The sequence below is a fragment of the Galleria mellonella genome, unplaced genomic scaffold (assembly GCF_026898425.1).
Source record: "Galleria mellonella isolate WM207_F2 unplaced genomic scaffold, CSIRO_AGI_GalMel_v1 utg424, whole genome shotgun sequence".
NCBI classification, from domain to species: Eukaryota; Metazoa; Arthropoda; class Insecta; order Lepidoptera; family Pyralidae; genus Galleria; species Galleria mellonella.
Window position 1 is genome coordinate 2,830,985 of NW_026442097.1, and position 19,205 is coordinate 2,850,189.

A 19,205-nucleotide genomic window follows, 5' to 3' on the forward strand; every position below is an offset into this window, starting at 1 on the left:
GGGCCGTCAGCTCGTTTGCCATTCTAAGTTGTATAAAAAAATTTACAATTCGCACTAGCTTTTCTGTAGTTGCTGTAGAATTATCTTGAGACATACTCCCATGAACTTCGTCTCACGTGCGGTATACTCCCTCGTCGACACGGCAAAGATTAAATTTGGCCAAACCAGGCCCCATTTTATATCTAACGTACAGTAACGGAAACAGCTTGCTTCTGGAACGCTTCCATAATTCGAAATTTTTTAACGCAAACGCAAAATACGAGGTGGGTATTAAACTTACTAAAAACTTTTAAATGTGTAAATGTGATATTGTTGATTTTATATATATTATATATATATATATATATATATATATATATATATATATAGGGATTGACATGTTAAAAAAAACAATAATCCCAAATCAACAATAGATTTAAAAAGCTAATTAGCACTAACTTTACTAAATAAAATAAATAAATAAATAAACACTTTTTTTAAATTATGAATTTAGTAAAAAAAAAGACTCATAAAAAAAGAAAGAAGGGAAACCATCTTGCTGTATTCCAGGTGTATTCATCACAATGGGCTAACTGACCTGCCATTCCATTTTCACTTACCATCCGTCACTGGTGTCGTCCCGCCAGTGTATATTATTAGCGCAGACGGAGTTACCATTCCATTATCATGCATTAAAGAAAACCCTATCAGGTCGACCTCCACGTGGTTCCCTCTGGAAACCATTCTTGTTGAATTTGTCATACTGATCTATATTCGTCTTTATCTATCATTGCTCACTGGTGCCCCGCCAGTATATACTTATAGTGTAGGCGGGGTTAACATTCCATTTTCACTTATTAAAAAAAATATTTTCTCTATAGTAAAAAGGTTTGTTTTCAGGATTGACAAGACAATATTTTAATATAAATTTCAACGGTATTTTCCTCTGCGATCAGCACTTGTGACCGCCACTGTATTGCTACCGTAGAATAATATTCAATTATTAAAACAATAATCCTGCCTTACGCGCCTCCGGAGAGGAGCGCCATCTAGCCGCTTAGCGCGGTTAACTGCGCTTAGGGAATCTTCGCCAGCCAAATGAATACTTGAAGAAATATTTAATTTTAAACTTATATAGAGGTATCCAGAGGTGAAATGTGTTGTTGCATGTTTTATAATAAACCTCTTAAACAATGTACTTAAAATGGTCTTAGATAAATAACACCTACACAGTGGCAACATTTCAAAAAACAGCCTTATTTTTTTTAATGGCGCGCTTTCTACCAACTTCAGAAAGAAGGAGCTACTCAAATGGATTAGACTATATTACCAGAGGGAGACTTTGTACAAAAGTCGATTGCTTGGGTACCTCTATTCGTGTTTCAACCGTGAAGCAGTTGTGCTTGCATGGCTGTTTCCGTTTAAAGGGTGGGATATGGCGTGAATTTACAGGGTACAGAGGAATAACACCTGAGTCCTCAGTAATGGCAACGCATGGGGGGTATCATGGGCGAAACAGTATACTCTGTTATGTCTATGGCACTGCTCATGTCTATAGGTGACGGTTACCACTTTCCATCAGGTGGGCCGTCAGCTTGTTTGCCATTCTAAGTTGTATAAAAAAAATTTTTTTTTTACGTTTGTGACTTCGACATTTATGAACCAAAATGTAAAATTCTTTTTTTTTTATCTGAAAAGATATACTTACAGATATATCCCGTAGCAATCATCAGGAATCAAAATCTTTTTAGTAGTTTACTTTTTAAATGATAATAACTGGTTTGGACATGATTCAATTTAGTTTTTTTTTTTTATTTGTGAAACAAAATCATTAATTATTTTATTAATAGGATTGTAAGGTGTTAGTAAACCATACATTTATAATAACGGGGCAAGTGTAGAAAACCATTCTGTCCGCAGTCATTCTCAGAATAATTAAATATTGTACACGTAATCTCTCATCATCCGAAATTGTGTTGATATCTTTAATTGGCATATATTTTTTTATGCTATTCTGAATGTCAAACAAGTAGACGGTCCACCTGATGGAAAGTGGTAACTGTCGCCCGTAGACATGGACATACTCTCTTGCCCATTATAAATATCATGCGTTGCTATTCCTGAGCACTAAGGTTTTATGTTTTTGTACCCTATAATTTCATTGTCATAACGATTCTTCAAGCCGAAATACAGTCATATAAAAACAATTACTTCACGACAGAAACACGGATGGAATATAAAATTTTAGTTTGTTTCTTTATCATCATCTCAGCTATTATCTGTCCACTTCTGAACATAGGTTTCCCCCATAGACTACTATAAAGTTTGTTGCTAGATTTGAACTGACGACTATTGAGATTTTTAATCAGATCGATAAATTGTTGGGTCTTTATTTTTAATACGAATAATACTACTACTGCCATCTTCTGTCAAGTAGGCAACATACAGCAATTCTAAATTCTTAAAGTGCTACTATTAACCAACAGATGTCGCATAAACAAATCATTTTATTTGATCGTAATCTAAAAATATAGACTGAAAAGGTTTTGAAAACAATATTTTTTTTATATTATATTTATTTAACTCTTACAATTCAAACAAAGACATAAAATTATGAATTAAAGCAAAGTTAATGCAAAAAACAAAATTTGTAAATATGAAACATATGACTTTGACACTAGACATTGATACATACATTGCGGCCGATTCTGAGACGTTTATTTATAATCTTAATATTTTAATTTGATAATTATGCAAAATTACTACTTGATACATTATTATAAATTAAAATTATGAAATTTTAGATTTAAATTTATTAGAAAATTAATTAATATATTGAGTTATTTATTATAAGCTTTTACTGTGATATCAACATCAAATTTTAATTTTAGATGTATCGGTTAGAGAATTGACGTCTCAGAATCGACCTCATTGACAGTTTTTATTGACATTGCTCATTCCAGACAAATTATCTTTTTGAAGACTAGGCAGCATGGTCTCCGACCTTAGCCTGTTCCAAACGGAACAAACGTACTAAAAAAAAAAAAATTGACATTGCTCTCAAATATTTTTGACTTTGTATTTTTAAATTTAAATTCAAATTCTCGTAGCATTGATACGTACAATAAAATGTTTCTGTGATAAATCTACATAAAAATCACTATGGACCGACTATACGCGCTTGGTGTATCCTGTATAGAATTCATTCAATACTGGTCAGTAAGCATTATGTTCATAATTCACGTGTTATTCTTATCGATTTTTTAATTTGATTACAGCATTAAAGCCGACAAGGAAGGTCATACATTTTTAATAATAGTATAATTAATTGTTATTAAATATACTAAATAATATCTTAATAACGTCTCTCTGTCTACTCCAGGCGAGATTTTAGTGTAAAGATAAATAATTTTAAAAAGAAAATTTTAAAAATAAAGAGAGCCGGCCAAATTTAAATGGCATTGGGCGGATCATATTAGTCGTGTGAGTCCCGATAGGTGGGTTAAGATCTTCACCCAATGGGTGCTTACTGATGAACAGTGTCGCCGAAGTCAGCCTATGAAGCTGTGAGGATAGACACATTTAAAAGGGGCTGGTTTGAGGTGCTGTTGAATAGGAAGTTTTGGAAGGAGATAGAGGAGACTTTTGCCCAGCTTAAGAGTTTTTTAAAATTGGTCCGATGAAAATTTCATTAAAATTATTTCAGTAGTTTAATTAATCAAAATAACATTATTATTTGAACATTTTGTAGAACAAAATCTGATACCTATATTCTTTTTTGGAATTACAAACACGAGCAATGTTTTTTATTATCTACAGGTTTGAGGATTCGGAGGGATTTTTTGAGCTTGTAAATGACCTGTCAAATCCGCATCATGTGCTGGAAATACTGTTTCCCGTGGTATCCGTTGTGGACTCTGTGTTTGGAGCACAGCTGTTACTCTGCATGGCTTTTGGGAGCTGGTTGAATTCTGTTATGAAATGGTAAGTGTAATGTAATAAAGACAGTGCATGCAAGAAAAATATTTAATAAATTATTTTTATACCACTGAGGTGGCAAACCAATGTACAACCCACCCGATGGTAAGCGGTTACCGTAGCCTATGAACACCTGCAATACCAGAGGTATTATGCGCGCGTTGTCGACTCTGAAGAAACCTCTTTACCCCCCTTTTTTATCTTTACCAATACCAATACTTTACCCAATTTAATAGAAGACTGTGTTTATTCTTTTTAACTGACTTCAAAAAGAAGGTTCTCCATTCGGTTGCATTTCTTTTTTATGTTCTCTATCTCATATTTACATTAGTTTTAAACTGATTTGGATTTTTTTTTAATCTAAAAAGTTGTATTTATAGATGTATGTGTGGTCTCGTAGATATTTTATCAATATAACTTCAGTAGTTTTTAAATCGAAACAACTGGTTTTGTCCAGAATTAAAGTATAGAATTAGTTTTTTTTTGTGGGACTTTATCTTAGATGTTTTGGATCTTTAATTATTTAAACAAATAAATATAGGATTTGTTGTGCATAGCCTACCAACTTTAATAGATCATATAATTTTTTTTTTTGATGGGTGAAAATGGTATAGTAACCCCGTCTGCGCTAACGGGATACACTGGCCGAGCACCAGTGAAGGGTGATAGATGAGAATGAAAACAGGTCAGTTAGTCCATCATGATGAATTCATCAGGAATTAACCATGATAGTTTCCAGGGGGAACCGTGAGGAGGTGGACCTGGTTGGGCATATTGCTAGCAATGGGATTCTGTCTTCATTACTAACAATCCCTATCCCCTGGATCATGTACATATTAAAGATAGGATAATAAATAGAGGTTTATTTAATGGATCATAGTGGAATGGTAGATTCGCCTGCCCTAACGCTATACGCTGGCGGGACACCATTGAGGGATGATAAGTGAGAATGAACAGGCAGGTCAGTTAGCCTATAGTCATGAATACATTTGGAATTATAACACTTGAAACACGATGGTTTCCAAGATGGCCACGAGGAGATCGACTTGACAGAGTATGGGACCGGTAGTTCACATTACTTACAATACCATTCTTCCAATACAAGTAAGTTAGCCTATCAGGCTAAATCACTTGAGTTCATCCTCATTCGTCATCCGATATTGGTGCCCCACCAGCATATACAGACTGCGTAGGCGGGGTCACTATTCCATTGTAATACTTTAAAAACATCAGTGATTCCTCACTGATACCCTGCAAGTGTACACCAATAACAGGTGGGCTTACCATTCTATTGTCATCTCATATAAACAGGTGGCTACTGGAAGACCGTCCGTACTGGTGGGTCCGAGAGACTAGTTTCTACACCGGGCCGCGGCCGCAGCTCCGGCAGTCGCGGCACACGTGTGAGACGGGCCCCGGCTGCCCCTCTGGTCACACGGCCACCACCGCCACCATCCTCATACTCCTAATCATGTGGATATCTCACATTATGAATGACAGGTACTATTTCATATAAATTTTGTAAAAAAAACTGGTTTACCTAATAAACTTTACAGCTGTCCTCTACTGCCATCTAGCGGGCCCATTTTCAACTGATTTCAAAACTGATTGTTTTTTTTTTGTTTGTTACCTCTTAACTCTGTCAGTTGTAAACCGATTTGGAAAATTCTTTTTTTTTAATGGGTGAAAATGGAATTGTAACCCCGCCTGCGCTATCGGTACACGCTGGCGGGACACCAGTGAGGGATGATAGGTGAGGATGAAAAGACAGGTCAGTTAGTCCATCGTGACAAATTTCACTAAAATTATTATTCCTTTTTAAAAGGCCGGCAGCACACCTGCAATGCTGTAGGTGTTGTGGGTGACCGTGGGCGGCGGTAGTCACTTACCATCAGGTTAGCCGCATCCTCGTTTGCCCCCTGTTGTAAAAAAAAAAATTAACCTTGACGGTTTTCAGGGGGAACCGTGTGGAGATCGACCTGGTTGAGTATATTGCCAGCAATAGGGCCCTTAGTCTTCATTATTAATAATCCCTCCCCCCTCAACAGGCACTGGTTAAAGACCTTCATCTTCAAACTTTGAGATATAATATGTACTTTGTTAATACTGTGGTCTCCAGAAAGTGCTACGTCTGGTGGTGGAAGTATGTGGTGTACCCTGTGTTCGCTTGCGCGCTCGGCTCGGTGATGCTCGCGCGCATGTTCGTCGCCACGCACTTCCCGCACCAGTGTCTGCTGGGCGCGTTAGTCGGTGAGTACCAAATGTTCTGGGCTAACATATTTGTCTGGGGGGGACAGGGATTGTTAGTAGTGGGATCCAACAGACCCATTACTAGCAATATACCCTAACAGGTCGACCTCCACGCGGTTCCCCCTGGAAACCATCGTGGTTAATTTTTGATGAATTCATCACGATGGGCTAACTGACCTGCCTTTTCATCCTCACCAATCATCCCTCACTGGTGCCCCGCCAGCGTATATCGTTAGCGCAGGTGACCATTTCATTTTCATCCATTAAAAAAAAATTGTTTTATCAGAGGGAGATTTTGTACAAAAGTCATTTGCTTGGGTACCTCTGTCCCATTCATGTTTCAACCATGAAGCAGTTGTGTTTGCATGGCTGTGTTTCGGTTGAAGGGTGGGATATGGCATTGAATTTATAGGGTACAGAGGATTAACACCTGAGTCCTCATGAATGGCAATGCATGGGGTGTATCATGTGCGAAACAGTATACTCTGTTATGTCCATGGTACTGCTCATGTCTATAGGCAACAGTTAGTATTTTCCATCAGGTGTGCCGTCAGCTTGTTCTTCTAAAATGTTTTTGAAGTCGTTTGAAAATGAGCTCTATTACTTATCCCCGTCGGTCTACATTCCAGGTTCATTCCTGGCCCCCGCGCTGTGTATTTACGTGTCCGACCCGTTTATCTGGCGGTATGGGCTACACGCTCGGCTGCCGGCGGCCCGCGCGGTCGCCTGGCATATCTTCAGCGCTGCCGTGACAGTCGCCATCGCTGCTGTCACCTACCTCAGCCTCACGCTCTGCGGCTGGGATCCACACTGGACCGTTAAACTAGTCAGTGAATTTCATCAGTTCAACTTGAAATTACCCAGTGAGCTGTGGAGAGGGCTATGCTTGGATTCTTTGCATGATAGAATCCGAAATGAGGATATCTGAACCAAAGTGACTGACATAGCCCAGAGGATTTTTTTTAATTAGTGATAATGGTATGGTAACCCCGTCTGCGCTATTGGTATACACTGGCAGGGTACCAGTGAGGGATGACAGATGAAGATGAAAGTAGGTCAGTTAGCCTACCCTGACGAATTAAACTGGAATTAGTCACGATGGTTTCCAGGGGGAACCACATGGAGGTCGACCTGACATGGTATATTGCTAGTAATGGGGCTATTTGACCCCATTACTAACAATCCTATTCACTCCATACCCAGAGGATTAGCAAGCTGAAGTGGCAATAGGTTGGAAACATAGCTGGAAAATTTGAAACCGATGAGGATAAAATGTTTTTGAGTGCGGGTCATAAGGGCAAACATAGTGCAGGGGGGAGAAAGGGATTGTTAGTAATGGAGACTGAGAATCCCATTGCTAGCAATATATCTAACCAGGTCGACCTCCTCGCAGTTCCCCCTGGAAACTATCATGGTTAATTCCTGATGAATTCATCATGATGGGCTAACTGGCCTGTTTTCATTCTCATCTATCACCCTTCACTGGTGCTCCGCCAGCGTATCCCGTGAGCGCAGGCGGAGTTATCATACCATTTTCACCCATCAAAAAAAAAACATAGTGTAGGACGACATTTGTGTCTATGTATTTTTTTATGCAACTTAGAATGGCAAACAAGCTGACGGACCACCTGATGGAAAGAAGTAACCGTCGCCTATAGACGTGATCAGTACCATGGACATAACAGAGTATACTGTTTCGCTCATGATACCCCCCATGCGTTGTCATTCCTTAGGAGTCCAGTGTTATTCCTCTGTACCCTGTAAATTCACTGCCATATCCCCCCTTTCAAACTGTAACACAGCCATGCAAACACAACTGCTTCACGGTTGAAACACGAATGGGACAGATATGCCCAAGCAAACGACTTTTGTACAAAATCTCCCTCTGGTATGTATGTATATTATACTCGTATTAAATATGATATAATTAGCTATGTATAAACTTTAGTTTTTTTTAATTTGAAAATTGTCACTTTATTATACTCTGCTCTACCCATTGACTCTGATGCTCCTTTCCACTTTGGGTGTTGCTGGAAGAGAACTCTTGTAGAGTAAAGCTCTCCTTTGTACATTTACTTCTGTCATATTTTTATCAGTGTGTATAATAAAGTATAAATAAATTTGCAGGCATTCCGCTGGTGTGAATCTCCAGATGATATCCACGTGTCAACGACCCCCATGTACTCCCTCGTGCAGTCCACGTCGGCGCTGCTGGGCTGGGCGCTCTGCGTCACCCCAGCCGTGGCACAGTGAGTGATTCCTCATATCCTTGCTAATATCAAAAACTAAAGCTAACTGACCTGCTATTTCATTCTCACCTATCATCCCTCGCTGGTGCCCCGCCAGCGTATATCGTTAGCGTAGGCGGAATTACCATTCCATTATGATCTATTAACCCTTTTAGTGCCATTGATTTTTACTCATGTCTACTTAAAAATGCCAAAGAAATCTTTGTCATGTTGATGCTATTTACCCTTGTCTCTAAAAAAACTGTATCTCCTCCAAAAATTATCCAATTTTAATATTTTTTTTTTACAGCAAGCTAAATAGCGACTGATTTCACGAGCGCTATGACGCTCGTGGCACTTTTAGTTGCAAAGCTCACGAGGGCGATGGCGCTCGTCGGCACTCGAAGGGTTAAAAAAAAATCAAGCCCAGTTATATTTTGAATGGCTGTAAAAGTCGTTTTATGAGTTTTCGAGATTAATTCTATTGACATTTCTTTTTCAGGTATCGCCACGATACTAAAAATAGATCCTTGACAATTTCGGCCTTCACCACCGGCCTGATAGTGTACGCAATACGCCACTTCCAAGACAATATATGCAAATCCGACGCATTGTGGTTTTATGCTATGCACTTTCTCGTAGGCGCTTTGAAGCCGGCGCTACTTTTAAGATTAGTTCCAGCGGTCTCTATGTGGCCTTTCTCAAAGCCGATCAAGCAGAAAGTAGCGTAATTAGAAGAAGATAATAATAAAGAGAATAGAATTCCTTTTTTGAATTTTTTTTTTTATTAAATTGTTCGTTAAGCAAAATTCGACTGGCCATAACGCCTTGCGTAACGCAGTTAAGAAAAAAAAGTATCACAAATAAAAAAAAAACTTTTTTTCAATTATGTAAGTTTTGTATAATGCTTATTATGTAAAACAATCGTTGACTGGCCACATTGTCTATGTCGAACAGGCTAAGCAAAAAAAAAAAAAATTGCTTAAAATATTATATTAGAAAAAAAAAAGAAAATTAGAATTCTTTTATCAAATTAGGTAACTTTTTTATAAAATAATATTTATTTCGCTATCAGAGTACTTTTTTAATACTCAGAAATATTGTAAATTGTTATTTTTTTTAATTTTATGACAACACTGCAAAGGAATAGATGAATGTAAATAGGTAATTTATTGAATTAGTCAATTATTTAAGATTGTTCAAAGCTGTGATAATTCTGTTTGTGAATTTATATTTTATTTGTTTACTTGAAAAGCGTACACCAAAAACTGGATAGCTATGCGTCATCCATTTTAAATGTTTATAAATAATAAACACCATTTTAAAATAAACATTGTTTTATTTCGTGTAAAATAGTTGTAGAAGTCTTAATATGGAGGAAAAGGGATTGTTTACTAACAAAATAATATTTTGTTTACTAAGTAATAAATTTTCTAATTCCCTTTACTATGGGGATTAGAAAATCTATTACTAGCAATATACTCTACGGTCGACCTTCTCGCGGTTTCCCCTGGGAACCGTCGTGATTGATGCATTAGTGAATTTCGTTACGATGGGCTAACTGACCATTTTTTATATCACTGAGGTGGCAAACAAGTATACGGCCCACCTGATGGTAGGCGGTTACCGTAGTCTATGAATGCCTGCAGTACCAGGGGTATTACGTGTGCGTTGTCCACCCTGAAGAAACCTCTTCCTCCCCACCCCCCTTGAAGAACCTCATGCTGTAGCATGACCTGCTTCATCTTCACTTATCATCCCTCACTGGTGCCCCGCCAGTGTATGCCGACACCGCAGGCGGGTAACTATTCTGTTGTTATCCATTAAAAAAAAATTAATACAAGTTATTTGGAAAAGATGCATGAAAGAAGAATTACGAAAGAGATTTATCGAGCTAAGATATCGAAGAAGATAAGAGATTTAGATATAAATTTGACGTTCATAAGCGGCTAAAATGTCCTACATGAATAAATGATTTTTGAATTTGAATTTGAATTTGAGCACGAATGAATGGAGATGTCGGTAGGGGCCGCCCTAGACGGACGTATGTCGACCAAATAGGCGACGTGCTGAAGAAGGGCCGAATTAAAAGTACCCGTAACCGGCGAGCGTGTATGAAAAGATTGATGAATGTGGAAGGAGCGAAAGAGGTTTGTTTGAATCGAAGCATTTGGCGTTCCATTGTTTCTGCCTACCCTAATGGGAGACAGGCGTGACAGATATGTATGTATGTATAGATTTATTTTTATTTTTCAAATGTCTTTTTTCAAATATTATTTTTACCAGAGGGAGACTGTACAAAAGTCGTTTGCTTGAGTACCTCTGTCCCATTCGTGTTCCTACCGTGAAGCAGTTGTGTTTGCATGGCTGTGCTTCGCTTTGAAGAGTGAGATATGGCAGTGAATTTATAGGGTGCAGAGGAATAACACCTGAGTCCTCAGGAATGTCAACGCGTGGGGGGTATCATGGGCGAAACAGTATACTCTGTTATGTCCATGCTACTGCTCATGTCTATAGGCGACGGTTACCGGTTATTGCTCGTGCAAAATTTCATGAAAATCAGTAAAGCCGTTTCGGAGGAGTTTGGTAACAAACACCGTGACACGAGAATTTTATATATTAGATTATTGTTATTGATTGTTCTCTATTTAGTTCAAAATAAAAGAAACAGTAGGCCGACGTCCAGGCGGTAATAACTCTGGGCATACTCTATTCATCTTTCTCTTTCCAATGATCGTTGTCTCTTTCGCACGTTTCACGTTACTCTCCATCAGTTGTATGTTGTACTGCTCTTCGAGAAGTTTCTCGAAGGCACTCAAAATGGCGGCTGTTGAGGTTTCCTCTTCTGTGATCGATTGAAGCTTAACAGCGACGACTGCACAGTTTTCTGATGTCAGCTGTTAAAATGTTTAATAATTAAGTTATACTAACGACCCTCCCCGTCTAAGAGTTTGGGGGGGGGGGGGAAGGTAAAGATAAAGATAAATTTATTTGCAAACATGTGTACATAGTAAGTGCAAAGACATACTTGTTGTACATTGTAGGATTTGTATAGTCCTAACATGTTTTGCTAACATTAGCGTGCAAAATATTATTTCAAGGACAGTGGCAATTTCAAGTTATTGTTAACAATGGAGTTTGACTGCCCCATTGCTAGCAATATGTCCTATTAGGTCCACCTCCACGTGGTTCTCCCTGGAAACCGTCGTGAACAATTCTTGTTGAATTCGTCACGATGGACTAACTGACCTGCTTCATCCTCACCTATCATCCTTCACTGGTGCCCCGCCGGTGTATACCGATAGCGCGGGTGGTGTTACCATTCCATTATCACCCATTAAAAAAAAACATTATTAAATAGATAGATAGATAAACTTTTTATTTGAGCCATTTATGACACACGTAAATTTACAAATGAGTTTACCTCAGCACCAGTGAGGGGTGACAGGTGATGACGAAAGCAAGTCCGTTAGCCCATCGTGACGAATTACACTAGAATTAACCATAATAGTTTCCAGGGGGAACAGCGTGGAGGTCGACTTGACAGGATGTATTGCTAGTAATGGAGAAATTAGACCCCATTGCTAACAATCCCTTTCCTTCCGCGTGAATAAGTTTACCATAATGTACATTTCTACAACCTACCAGTCTTGGGGGGAAAGAGATTGTTAGTGATGGAGACAGAATCCCGAAAACGTCGAAACTATCATGGTTAATTCCTGATGAATTCATCATGATGGGCTAACTGGCCTGTTTTCATTCTCATCTATCACCCTTCACTGGTGCTCCACCAACGTATCCCGTTAGCGCAGGCGGGGTTACCATACCATTTTCACCCATCAAAAAAAACCTACCAGTCTTTCAGGCAAATTATTAGATTGTTGCTAGGAGTGTTAACCGCTCGGCGCTCAAACTGCAAATATTTGCAAAATGTGCGTGAACAAAATGGCAGTCGGCGATTGTAAGTTAATATGGAAGGCTGTAGAAGTTTCTCACTTATACTGAGTAATATATATTACCTACTCTTAAGTCTTAGTCAGTGAAGCTGTCGATTAACATTGACTTGATATTAATTACCTTGTGGACGACATATTTGAATTTGTCCAACTCATTCCTCGTTAATGGCTCGCAGAAGCTTCTAGACGCGAGCCAGCTGTAATTAGATCTGTATACACGCCTTCTTTCATTCAGTCTAGAATATCTCAATATGGATTCCACCTAGAAACATTTTTTTAAAACATTACTTGCAGTACTTAAGATTTTTTTAATGGAAGACTGTTAAAGTATAAAGTTTATTTGAATAAACTTCCAAAAATATTAATACATTGTTCATGAGTGGTAATACTATATATAGTAGTTGACTCGGCAAACGTTGTTTTACCATATACATTATTTCGAGAACTATACATGAAAATTTATCATACTACAATTATTATATTCGATCGCCATCTTGCAACCCTATTGCGGCATATAAAAATCGCGATTAACAAACAGAAGTTGAACGTGACACCGTGACACGAGAATTTTATATATTAGATATATAGCCACCATATAAATAAATACTTTTCACAATATATAAAGAAATTAACAAAAAAAAATCCCGTAAATACATTGAAGGCTCATAATAAATCAACAATCACACTCACGTATTTCAACAAGTCCGTAGACGTGTAAAACTTTTCTGTGTTCAAAACGGGTTTTTCGAAAAACATTTCTTAATTTTATATAAATACCAATGTGTAGAATTATCTCTTATTATAAATATATGCGTAATTAATATTATAGATATTTTTTAGTTATTAATATATATTTATTTATTATTTATTTACACTAGTATTTTTTAATAATATATAACCTATAAAACTTCTAGTTTGAATTTTGTAAGTAAACAAAAATATATATCGAAACTAATAACTATATATTGACCTTAGATATCGGTTTTATCATTACATTTGTCATATTTTATCTATATTAACATATTATCTGTATGATAACTTGAAATGGGTTTGTCTGTCCGTACAAGCGTGACAATAACATTCTATTTTTTTTTTAAGGGTGAAAATGGTATGGTAACCCCGCCTGCGCTAACGGGATACGCTGGTGAAGGGTGATAGATGAGAATGAAAACAGGCCAGTTAGCCCATCATGAAGAATTCATTACGAATTAACCATGATAGTTTCCAGGGAGAACCGCGAGGAGGTCGACCTGGTTGGGTATATTGCTAGCAATGGGGTTCTCAGTCCCCATTACTAACAATCCCTTTCCCCCCAATAACATTCTATTAGCCGTCAATTGTGCACTGCTAAACACAGACCTCCCTCATAAGGGGGGGTCTTGCCAGTAGTTGCCATAGTTGGCAGGTGGGTCCGCAACCGCAGCTAGCCTTTGGTGTTTAGCTAACCATTATAGTTCCTTAGTCGCCTCTTATGACGCCCACGGGAAAGAAAGGTGTGGCATATTCTATGCTGGGTCCACACGGCAATATTTCTACCGTTATATATATATATGTATGTATGTATTATTTAGAACATATTTTATACTAGCGATCCGACCCGGCTTCGCACGAGTAGACAGTTTTCGAAAATAATCAAAAAAGTTTCAGCCAATTCAACTAACCGATTAATTTATAACATTTTATATGTGATTCTTTAGATTGATATAACTTTTTTATTTATGAACCGATTGAAATAAAACAAACACTCAATGTTAAGTGGAGCAAACCGCAACGCAATAATGGAAACCGCAATCGGATCGGTTAAACCGTTTCTGAGATTAGCGCCCACAAAGGTATAGTCAAACAGATAAAAAATTTAAAAGTCTTTGTTTTGAGTTTTGTTGCGTTCATATAATAGTTTTTCTTATATGTCTTCCATGTATAGACAGGGACCAGTTACGATTTTATTATATGTATGTATTGAATAAATTTAAATACATAAGAATGCGTAGTCAGAAATACAATCTTTAGTTTTCTCTATGTATTTATCTATGACAGAGTAGAGTACAAACCATAGATTAATACAGTTCTCTAAAGGGCATCATACACTATCATTTAAAATCTATTACAATAAATTTTTAAAGTATACAATAAAGTATTTTAAATAATAAACATTGCCGTGGTATAAACATAGTTGCTATATTTATTAAGCGATAACTTTCAAGTGGCAGTTAATGTTTATCTCATTTGATTTATCTTATATTATGTGTTTACTTTATATTAATACTGATAGCTTATATATATATGGTACCTCTGTCCCATTCGTGTTTCTACCGTGAAGCAGTTATGTAATTTTAAAGATTTAAGCATCTGAGCCGCGCAGGTACTATCTATGAGTAAGGTAGGTACCCACCTTACTCATAGATCTAAACTTCCCTCCCGCACGCGCACCCCGCCTTGGTGACGCTCACTTCGCAACGGGCCATGCATTGCTTGGGTACCTCTGTCCCATTTGTGTTTCTACCGTGAAGCAGTTGTATTTGCATGGCTGTGTTTCGCTTTGAAGGGTGGGATATGGCGTTTTTTTATACAACTTAGAATGGCAAACAAGCTGACAGCCCACCTGATGGAAAGTGGTAACCGTCGCCTATAGATATGAGCAGTACCATGGACATAACAGTGTATACTGTTTCGCCCATGATACCCCCCATGCGTTGCCATTCCTGAGGACTCAGATGTTATTCCTCTGTACCCTGTAAATTCACGCCATATCCCCACCCTTCAAACCGAAACACAGCCATGCAAACACAACTGCTTCACGGTTGAAACACGAATGGGACAACCTTAGTCCTCAGGAATGGCAACACGAAGGGGGCGAGGTGTTATGGGCCATATAATATATTCTGCTATGTCCATGGTATTGCTCATGTCTATAGGCGACGGTTACCATTTTAAATCAGGCGGGCTGTCAGCTTGAGTGCCATTCGAAATTGCATGAAAGAAGAATTAGAAAAATAATACAATTTTTTTTTTTTATTTATTGTGTCCGACTTGCGCCATCTATCTTTCTCTCTGTACTTATCTACTATGTAGTATTATTATTAAGGCTACATTTTGTACATTACATTCTGTATAAATATTCCTTGTATATTTATCTATTATTGTATATATATCCTTGTTTATATACGCAATAAAGAGTTTATTATTATTATTAAATAGTTAATCTAAAAATAGTAATTTATGGTATTTAAACGTTTTAAGGACGAGACACTAATTGCTATAAAATCCGAATGTATTTACTCTGTTTCATTTAGTAAACTGGTATATAAGTAAGTTTAACAAGAAATCAACGAATATTCATTTGTACGGAGTTTTTATTTTAATTAATGGAAACATATATGTTGAATCTGGTTGTAGCGAAGATAAAGATGCAGGAAGATTTTAATGAGCATTGGTAAAATGGATCGTACATATTTTTCAATACAAGCCATTATGCAAGATGGCGCCATTTTTTTTTATTTTTTTAAATAAAAATACGTCAACACGATCTTTACTATTGAATTTTTTTTTTGTAGGTGTCTATGTTTAGGACTGTAATTAAATGCTTGATTGATCGCATAAAGATGAATCAAGCATTTAATTGCAGATGCAGATAAGATGTATAAAAAAATGTTGGTTATATTCAGTATTGGATGTTTGCTACGGATATAACCTGCCCGACATTCATATCGGACAACTAGCAAGGTCAATGGCGGCGCGGATGGCTGCACCGCAGATGTCCTGAGTGTGAAAAAAGTAAAAACTGACGTAGTTGACATTTCCCGCCAAAAATAAGACATTTTTTATTTTCTTGCTTAAACGGCAAAGGATTTCATGCTTAAGGTTATTTTTTTTTAGTAAGGAATATTTATACTTTATAAAACTGCTGGTAACTAAAATGGTGGCATAACAATGAAAATTTAATCAATACTTCAATAAATTTTTACATTGTTTAGAATACATTATAATTTCTAAATTATAATTAATATACATATATATATATATATATATATATATATATATATATATTATATTCTATTCATAAACAACAAAAAAAAAAAAGTAAAAGACAATAACTACTTTATCGATTCGTACTGGTAACACAGGAAAAAATTTTAAAATACTTCAACAAAAAGTCAATTTTAAATTATTACATAATATTGACAATTGTTAATTTTTTTTTAATATTGACAAATAATTGCAATGTTGCTACACTACAATATGCTAAAGTTATAAATGCTCACGGGATACCAATGAGGGATCCACCGGTAATTTGTATAGAATACAAATTTATAAAAAAAATCTAGTAATGGAAATCAACAGTAAACAGACGGCCAGACATATACAGACATATATAATTTATATTTTAAGTTTAGTACTATATTTTATTTTGGTTAATTATTTAAATAAATAAATTATATAACAGTAAGGATATATTTTTTTTTTATTTATTACAGTAATGATTGACCGTGTAGTTCCGGCATAGAATAAGCCATCCCTTTCTTTCCCGTGGGTGTCATAAGAGGCGACTACGGGAACTTCATGACAAAGGGATGGGCAGCAGCGTCCCTCTTGAAACATTTCTAAAAGCCTAATTGCGGTTTTTTTTATGGGTGAAAATGGTATGGTAACCCCGCCTGCGCTAACGGGATATGCTGGCGGAGCACCAGTGAAGGGTGATAGATGAGAATGAAAACAGGCCAGTTAGCCCATCATGATGAATTCATCAGGAATTAACCATTATAGTTTCCAGGGGGAACCGCGAGGAGGTCGACCTGGTTGGGTATATTGCTAGCAATGGGATTCTCAGTCTCCATTCCTAACAATCCCTTTCCCCCCCGCCTAATTGCGGTTGCCAACCCACCAGCCAAGCGTGACAACTACTGCCAAAATTGCTCTTATGAGGAAGGATTACGTTCAGTAGTGGACAGTTAAAGGTTAAATAAAAAAAAAATGACAATAACAATATTGGTCAAAATGGCGCTCGACATATTTTGCCATTCCAGTGTCGTCGTAGGATGCAGGCGAACCGCTTATTATCGTTTGTTATTTCTCACGATCGTGTTTCCATACGAGACGGTGTTCTGATATAGTCAATTTATGGTACTTAAAAATAACCTGACAGATTTATTACTTACTCTGTGACAAGTGACAAAATAAAAAAAAAATAAGAAAAATAATGATACACTTTTGGCGGTAAATCATTGTTTATTGCGAGTAGGTAAGATGTTGGTACTTGAATCGTTTATTTTACTTATTTTGTTTGGAAAAGGCGGTAAGAGGCTTTTGTTTGGCGATGTAATATATAAATATATAAAAATATTTTTTAATTAAGTAAATTTAATTATAAGCATTTTTAGTAGTCACTTTTTTATGAATTTATCTTTCAATTCGGAATATAATTTAAAACTGAGAATAACGTGCAGGAAACTCAGCTATTACTTTTTTCAAATAAAAGTTGAGTTTACAACAAAAAAAGGAATAGATAAAATAATTATCATAAAATTCATATTGATAAAAAAAGACAATAATAAACCAGTATTTTTAAACAAACTGGTACCTACTAGAAGCACCCGTTCACGAGAATGACGGATAAACCAGACATATCGTCATAGTCGTAGAATACTGACGGATCTTTATATGTAATCTTTGTCAGATCCGTCAGTATTCCAAGACTATGACGATATATTTATATATTCATATATTTATGTATGTATTATTTATCTGCGTTTATATATGTGTATGTGTATACATATATTTATTTACATTGTTTAAACTGAGTTTACATTTACCTTTAGCCCCTTTTTTCCCTTTTTTAGTATCATTATTTTTCTGTTACGCCTTGACCAGACACTATTTTAATCATTCCTTTCCATCCTAAGGTTGCCTGGAAGAGATCGCTATTTAGCGATAAGGCCGCCCATTGTTGCCTCTTTATCTTGCTTTTATGTAATTAATTAAACATTTTGTTTGTGCGCATATTGTTATTCTTTATAATCTGTATCATTCTTTGAAAGAACCAATAAAGAGATTTTCGTTCATCATTGTCTTCAACCATCGCGAAATGATCCGGCCTACAACGCCGGTATCAATTTGGACATTATAATGAGCTTGACTTGTTTCAAAATACGCAATTACGTGCAAAGTATCGATACCAACTTGAATGTGACAATCAGTACACCCATTCATTACAAAATAAAAAAAAAAAAAAAACTATTAAAAATGTTTACAATTAAATTTATTCTCATTCTCAAAAGGAAGACATATTACGCCGAATAGCAGAATGAGGTAAGATATGAAAACTTGCCAATATAGTTTTTTCGGGGCTAATTTTATTAGTCTTCCACTTGCAATGCCGTTATTAAAAAAAAATGTGTATAAAAATTTTGTTTCCAGAGCCATTAAAGTTAATTTTTTTTATATAACTTAGAATAGCAAACAAGCTAACAAACATGAAGCATGAGCAGTACCATGGACATAACAGAGTACACTGTTTCGCCCATGATACCTCCCATGCGTTGCCATTCCTGAGGACTCAGATGTTCTTCCTCTGTACCCAGTAAATTCACTGCCATATCCAATCATTCAAAGCGAAACACAGCCATGCAAACACAACTGCTTCACGGTAGAAACACCCAAGCAATCATTTTCTTTACTGTGTCTTTTTGTGTATTTTGTACAAGTACAGAAACATTGTCCAGAATTAGTTTTTAACAAACAACAATTAAAAAAATACAGTAACTTTATTTCTCATTTATAATAATAGTAGGAATTCTGCATTTTATTGAATAAAGAC

The 19,205-nt window shown here is 36.5% G+C and overlaps 2 protein-coding genes across 2 annotated transcripts; one reads left to right on the top strand and one right to left on the bottom strand.

The window, feature by feature from the left end:
* Positions 1-2,969: 2,969 nt before the first annotated feature.
* On the top strand, positions 2,970-9,210 carry LOC113516164 (glucose-6-phosphatase catalytic subunit 1). The gene is made up of 7 exons (XM_026900545.3): positions 2,970-3,194; positions 3,799-3,963; positions 5,269-5,457; positions 6,077-6,207; positions 6,837-7,033; positions 8,335-8,456; positions 8,938-9,210. The coding sequence occupies exons 1-7, from the start codon at positions 3,142-3,144 to the stop codon at positions 9,164-9,166; spliced, it is 1,086 nt and encodes a 361-aa protein (XP_026756346.2). The 5' UTR covers positions 2,970-3,141; the 3' UTR covers positions 9,167-9,210.
* Positions 9,211-10,239: 1,029 nt separating this feature from the next.
* Positions 10,240-13,232, bottom strand: LOC113515372 (uncharacterized). The gene is made up of 3 exons (XM_052898391.1): positions 13,082-13,232; positions 12,513-12,653; positions 10,240-11,332 (listed from the first exon to the last, which is right to left on the bottom strand). Exons 1-3 carry the CDS (start codon positions 13,145-13,147, stop codon positions 11,084-11,086), a joined length of 456 nt encoding a protein of 151 aa, XP_052754351.1. The 5' UTR covers positions 13,148-13,232; the 3' UTR covers positions 10,240-11,083.
* Positions 13,233-19,205: the final 5,973 nt, after the last annotated feature.